This window comes from Prosopis cineraria, unplaced genomic scaffold, assembly GCF_029017545.1.
Source record: "Prosopis cineraria cultivar Desert tree isolate PC_DT_omini unplaced genomic scaffold, ASM2901754v1 PC7, whole genome shotgun sequence".
Classification (NCBI taxonomy): Eukaryota; Viridiplantae; Streptophyta; class Magnoliopsida; order Fabales; family Fabaceae; genus Prosopis; species Prosopis cineraria.
In genome coordinates this window covers 34,597,039-34,602,708 of record NW_026555338.1, presented here as the reverse complement: position 1 = coordinate 34,602,708, position 5,670 = coordinate 34,597,039, and the positions used below count along the sequence as shown (strand labels likewise).

The 5,670-nt window shown below is 36.2% G+C and overlaps 1 protein-coding gene across 1 annotated transcript; it reads left to right on the top strand.

The window, feature by feature from the left end:
* Positions 1–343: 343 nt before the first annotated feature.
* On the top strand, positions 344–4,304 carry LOC129316314 (uncharacterized). The gene is made up of 4 exons (XM_054960671.1): positions 344–642; positions 1,781–2,843; positions 2,926–3,909; positions 3,999–4,304. Exons 2-4 carry the CDS (start codon positions 1,812–1,814, stop codon positions 4,026–4,028), a joined length of 2,046 nt encoding a protein of 681 aa, XP_054816646.1. The 5' UTR covers positions 344–642; positions 1,781–1,811; the 3' UTR covers positions 4,029–4,304.
* Positions 4,305–5,670: the final 1,366 nt, after the last annotated feature.

Sequence of the window (5,670 nt, the reverse complement as noted above, 5' to 3'; positions counted from 1 at the left end):
GAAGCAAAAGAAGAAAAGAGCATTTACAAGAAAATGAAGAAGAAGAAGAAGAAATAGGGGGACCCACTTGCCCATTAACACTCGATTACAGATCATTACTCCCAATAATTAAACATGTAAAGAAGGTGGGCCATCGTTTTTTCAACTCTTTTCATACCGCTTTCACATCCTTCGTGTGTAGCCATCTCAACTAGCCACCCTCCAGGACCATGGCTTTCACATGATCCCACGCCAAGTAGCCCGATAATAAATGCACAAAAATCTTCGGAAGGAACGTTAATTATTAATTTAATTAATCAAATTAAACAAACCAACGTGCAATTTCAATTTTAAAGAAAGAAATTGATGATTAAAATGAAATTGGCTTTGCAGCATCGGCGGGCAAGCTCGCAACTGCAATGGAGTAATAAACACAAGCGTACATTCTAGTTTATTCTTTCTCAACCCCTTCTTCACTTTCTTTCTCTCGCTCCTTGCAAGCTATAGTTCTATATATCCTTCTTTTCTTTCTTCCGTGTCCTCTTTATGTGATATTCTTGTTCCATATAAAAAATTTCCGGAGAGGCGTTTGCAGCTCGCATTCACCGACTGTATTCCAAGGAAAAACGCGGTTTGGTTTCTCTGTGGGGTCATTTCTTTCAGGTTTTGCAACTAACCCCCCCTCTCTCTTTCGATGTCGGTGTATACTGGGTTTAGTCAATAGCGGCGGTGAGCGCTGCGGTGGATTTTTTTGTTGTTTGATGGCAAGATATCAAGGAATAATTGAAGTTTCTGTATTCCAATGCATTCACGATTCGTCGAAGCTTTCTCGCTAGGCGTTTGACTGATACTGGTTTTAGCATTTACTGATGAATCTGAAATTTGCATTTTTCTGACGGGTGTCTGTTCTCTTTGCACATAGGCTGGTTTGTTTGATGGCTGGTTTGTTTGATTATTGTAGTTAGGTAGAAGCTGGGTAGGATGCTAGAGATTAAAATACTGAAATAGTTGATCTTCTTCCGGGGACATCTTATTTGCTTCACGTCTCCATCCTCTTCCCCTGCTCTAGATTAGCTTTTTCTTATTAGCCTGCCCTTGATGATTGATGAGATATTGGCAGTTCAATATGCCTTTTAAACGTTGAATTTATAGAATTTCTCTCTCTCTCTCTCTCTCTCTCTACAGCAGTATGCAAAAACATTTGTCCAGTTAATTTATTTGTTGATACTTTAGAGTGAGTAGCGTAATGGTTTGTCCTGTCTTGGTGTATTATCTTTTTAACAATTTCGAAATTCACACATAGCAAACTTGTTAGACGGGTGTAAAGATTCTGGTTTTAGACAAGCCTATCGGCAGTTTAAGGCGGTCCAATCACAATACTATTCTGAGAGGTCTTCGAGAAAACTCCAATACAACAAAAAGGTTTTCATCTTGTGAAAAACCAATTCGATTGTCTCCAATCCAGTTGTACAGTCCACTTTGTAGGCTTTACTAAGTAGTCAAGAAGACTATATTCTGTTTAGGTATGAGATTCAGCCTAAAGATGGGAAGAACATCTTATATCCCCAACTTTTAGTTGAAAGTCAATAACTGCTGCATCGTCACTAGTCAAGTGTCGATTGCCTTGGGGTTATCTTCCTTTGACTAGTTCTATGCTCTACACACTTCCCAGTAATATATGTAGAACTGGCTAGTGCAATTATGTACATTTGTTTTTCCTGATATTCTGTAGATCTTAGTAAAAAAATACACAATTAGTTTTGCTTCAATTTGTGTTTTTTTTTTTTTGGGTGTTCTACAGAAACAAACTACATGATTCTGCAAAATATCTAATGGAAGAAAAGCAGTTAGATTTTAATCAGCCGCTTTTATCTGTAAGGCGATTCTCGTCGACAGTTGCCTCTGGAAAGGACAATAAAAGGAAAACTGAAAAATCATCAGCTAGATTACCTCCTCTTCCTGCTTACAAGTCAGAGTTGAAGTCGGGTCCGGTGAGGAATCCTGGAACAGTTCCTTTTGTATGGGAGCAGACTCCTGGAAGACCCAAAGATGAAAACAAATCACACACTCAGGTTGGTGGACCATCTTACATTCCTATCACTCCCAATCTTCCACCTGGGAGGGTTTTGAAAGCTAAACACAGAGATTCTGATAAGGCTTCGAGAGACACATCAGTTACTCAGTCTAGAAAAGGAAGCTCTGTATCCAATTCTACAAGTGTCAAATCTATTAACAATGATGTGTCCACTTTTCAGTGTGTCACATCTGATGTAACAAAACGTGAGAGCCCGAAAGAGGCAATCCGAGAAAAGGCTTGTTCTGTTTCAGATGATGGAGATGAGGCCTATCAAGATGCACTTGATACTCTTTCTAGAACTGAATCATTCTTCATGAACTGTAGTGTCAGTGGCTTGAGCGGATTGGATGAGCAAGAGGCCCATCTATCTCGAAGTATCTCACAAGATCAATTTTCTCGTCACTTCATGATTGATCGGTTCTTACCTGCAGCACAGGCAGTGGCTTCTGAAACTCCTCAATATGCCTTCAAGAAGCTACCTGTTGCACGAGAACAACCAAGGCAGGTGAGGAAGGTAATGGATGGAGAAAGACGCCATACAGTAAATCAGCACTGGCCAAATAATTTGCCACCCTATGCCCAAGAACTATGTAAGGAAGAAAGTGAAGATGAAGATGACCTGTACAGTGAATTTGGGGACAACACGGGCAAAATTTGTGGGCTATTTCCGTCTTTCTGCCTTTTGAATCCAATACCTGGTTTGAGAATGCAGGATAGGATGCTAAATTCACCAGTTCACAAGACGCACGCTAGATTAAGTGCTCCTCATAGTGAAACTGAAAAAACGGTATTAATTTGTCTCTACTTACTTTTCTTTCTATCAACTTTCATTCATGTCAGGTGATCTCATGATCTCTTCTCTTGTTCAGCGGAATGCAAGAACTGCTTACTATGAGAAAAAGTGGGCAGATTCCAAGACTGGTTCTACAGAAGAGAAATATTCTATGGGCATTCCTCGAAAGTCTGCAAATGACATTGATCAACATCGAAGGGGTTGCAGCACATTACCACTCTCTGAGGGAACCCAATGTGATACTGGTTGCACAAGCCCGGTTGTTGAGAAAACCCTGTATGTGGATTCTGTACAGAAGGTTAAATCTTATTCAGGTTTAAATGCTTCTGAAATGAAGGTTCAGACCAATCACCAAAGGGATGATTTTGAGATTTCCAGAAAAGATGGCAAGCTTTTGACTGTTGAGGATAAGAAGGCAACATCACCACCTAAAGGTTTGGAATCTCTTGATTCATCTCTCATCCCATGTTCTGATAGATCTATTAATGATATGCAAATGGGAAAGACAGATCTTTCTAATAAGCTGGTCAACCAAGGAAGAGACTTACCTCACAATTCAAGTCCAAAAGCGGGTGAATGTGACAAAATGAATTCAACTAGCGATCAAGAAAGTCTCAATGGCCGAATTCAGACTTCTATATCATGTAGAAAAGTCAAATTGGCCGGTGATGTGGAAGTTGAGTCAGAGAGACAAAAAGCTGCAAAATCTGTTGACCAAGTTCTGAATCAAGATTTCAGTACATTGGCTAGCCCAAGAGTGGTTGGCGATGGTAAGATTGACTCAAAAAGCCCTAGACTAATGAAACTAAGAGATCAAGGAGACTCAGATATACAGAATTTGCAGCTTGCTCTTGCCCTTCCCTTACCCAAAGCTCCTTCAGATTCTTGGCTTAACCGTACCTTACCGATCATTTCCTCGAGGAACATATCATTGCGGTCTTCTCCTGTTGCCCACATTCATGGACGAGGACAAAGTCCCAAGACAGCATTGCTTGGTCCCAAGTGGGAAACAATTGTGAAATCATCTAAACTACATCATGGGCATTTGCGATTCTCTGAGGTAATTAATTCAATAACTTGGGCACTACTGTGTAACTACTAACTACTGTTGAGGAAATTTCGTGCTTATTTTTATTTACTTTTTTCCAGGAATTGTTGGCTCCCGTTCCTGAAGCTTGAACTTGTATGAAGAGAAGGCCGCAGATTATTTCAATTGCTCGCTGAAATGGGCAGTTTCTTTGGGTGTTTTAAAGGTTTTTTTTTTTTTTTTTGGGTATAATTCTTTTGATCTTTTCGTTCTACATAGCTGAACTCGCTTTCGCTGCTATATAACTATGCAGTATACAGAGATGGTATATAAGTGAAACTGTAAATCACAGCCTTGTTTCAAACTGTCAATGTAATAAGGTGTTTCAAGTAATAAATTTCTTGTACGCCACATGAGCTTTATGGTTACATTTATGTGTTATGTATATGCATCAAGCTGAAGGTGTTTTACCCAATCCAAATTTAAAGGAATCTAGTGAGGGAAGAACTAGGTCCCTTATTTTGATTTCTCATGGCTCATGCCTCAGTGAGCCATCAGGAATTGCTTAGCAAAGGAAGTACAAGGTCCCCTGTTCTAATTTCTCACAGCCTAGGAAAGCTGTGGATGACTGGATGTTAATAATTAATAGTTTTATTTAATAACTTTATTATTATTTGATTTTGTTATTTATAATAAATTGAAATTATATAATTATATTATAGAAGTATAAGCATAGAATCTATCCTTGCGTTTTAATTTATGATTATGTTATATATTTCTATTTTATTTATTATTAGTCTACTAAAATAAAAAATAATTAATTAAAAATAAAAATTGTATTCATTCTTAGCTTTCAATTGATCTTTCTGCTTGAAATATTTTATCAGATCCTGCATATTTTACAGATATATAAATATATAGATATAAATTAACATGTAACAAAATATAAATAGATTACTACTTCCTCCGGTCTTATATATAAGTCATATTTTAAAAAATCTATTTGATTCTATTTATAAGTTACGATATGACTTTTTAAATAATATTTAAAATGTATTTTTAAAATTACCATTTAAGAAAGATAAAAAGTAATATAACAATTAACATGATTTTATAAATTTATTATATAAGAATATATTATATTTTTTTATGTTAATATTAATGATATTAATATAAATAACTTATAAAGGGAGCTGGAGAAGTATTTCATACCAAAAAAATAGATATGGATAACTTTCAAGTTTCATCACCCTATCAAGACATTGATTATCTTTAGGTTTTCAGAAGTCAGAAATTCTAACCTGCTCACAACCGATCGTTATATTCCACGTCTCGCAAGCCATTATGTCACATGAAAGAAACTATTATGTTTTTTAAACTTGATTATGTGCCACTTATTGGTCAATTTATTTTAAAAAATTTACATGGGAGAGCATGAGGAGGGATTCTAAATTTCCTGCCATTCACATCTCAAGCTGTTAGAAATATATAAAATAATACGTGAATCTTATTGATAGGTAATTTGTGAGTATTAAGTATTTTTTGAGTTTAGAAACATATTTTAATCTTGGCAAGTTCTTAGTACCCAACTTACTTAAATTTCTTTCTTATAAAAAAATGATAGACAATGTTCTTTCAGGATATAATAAAATGCTTAGAATTTATTTTGAGCAGAAGGAATTTATGGATTAAAGAGACAGAAAAGGGCCGTCTCATTTCCTACGTGTTAAAAAAAAAAGGTAAGGTATTTTTACTTTTTTAACATGTAATTAATGAGTTTTTTCTAAAAAAGTA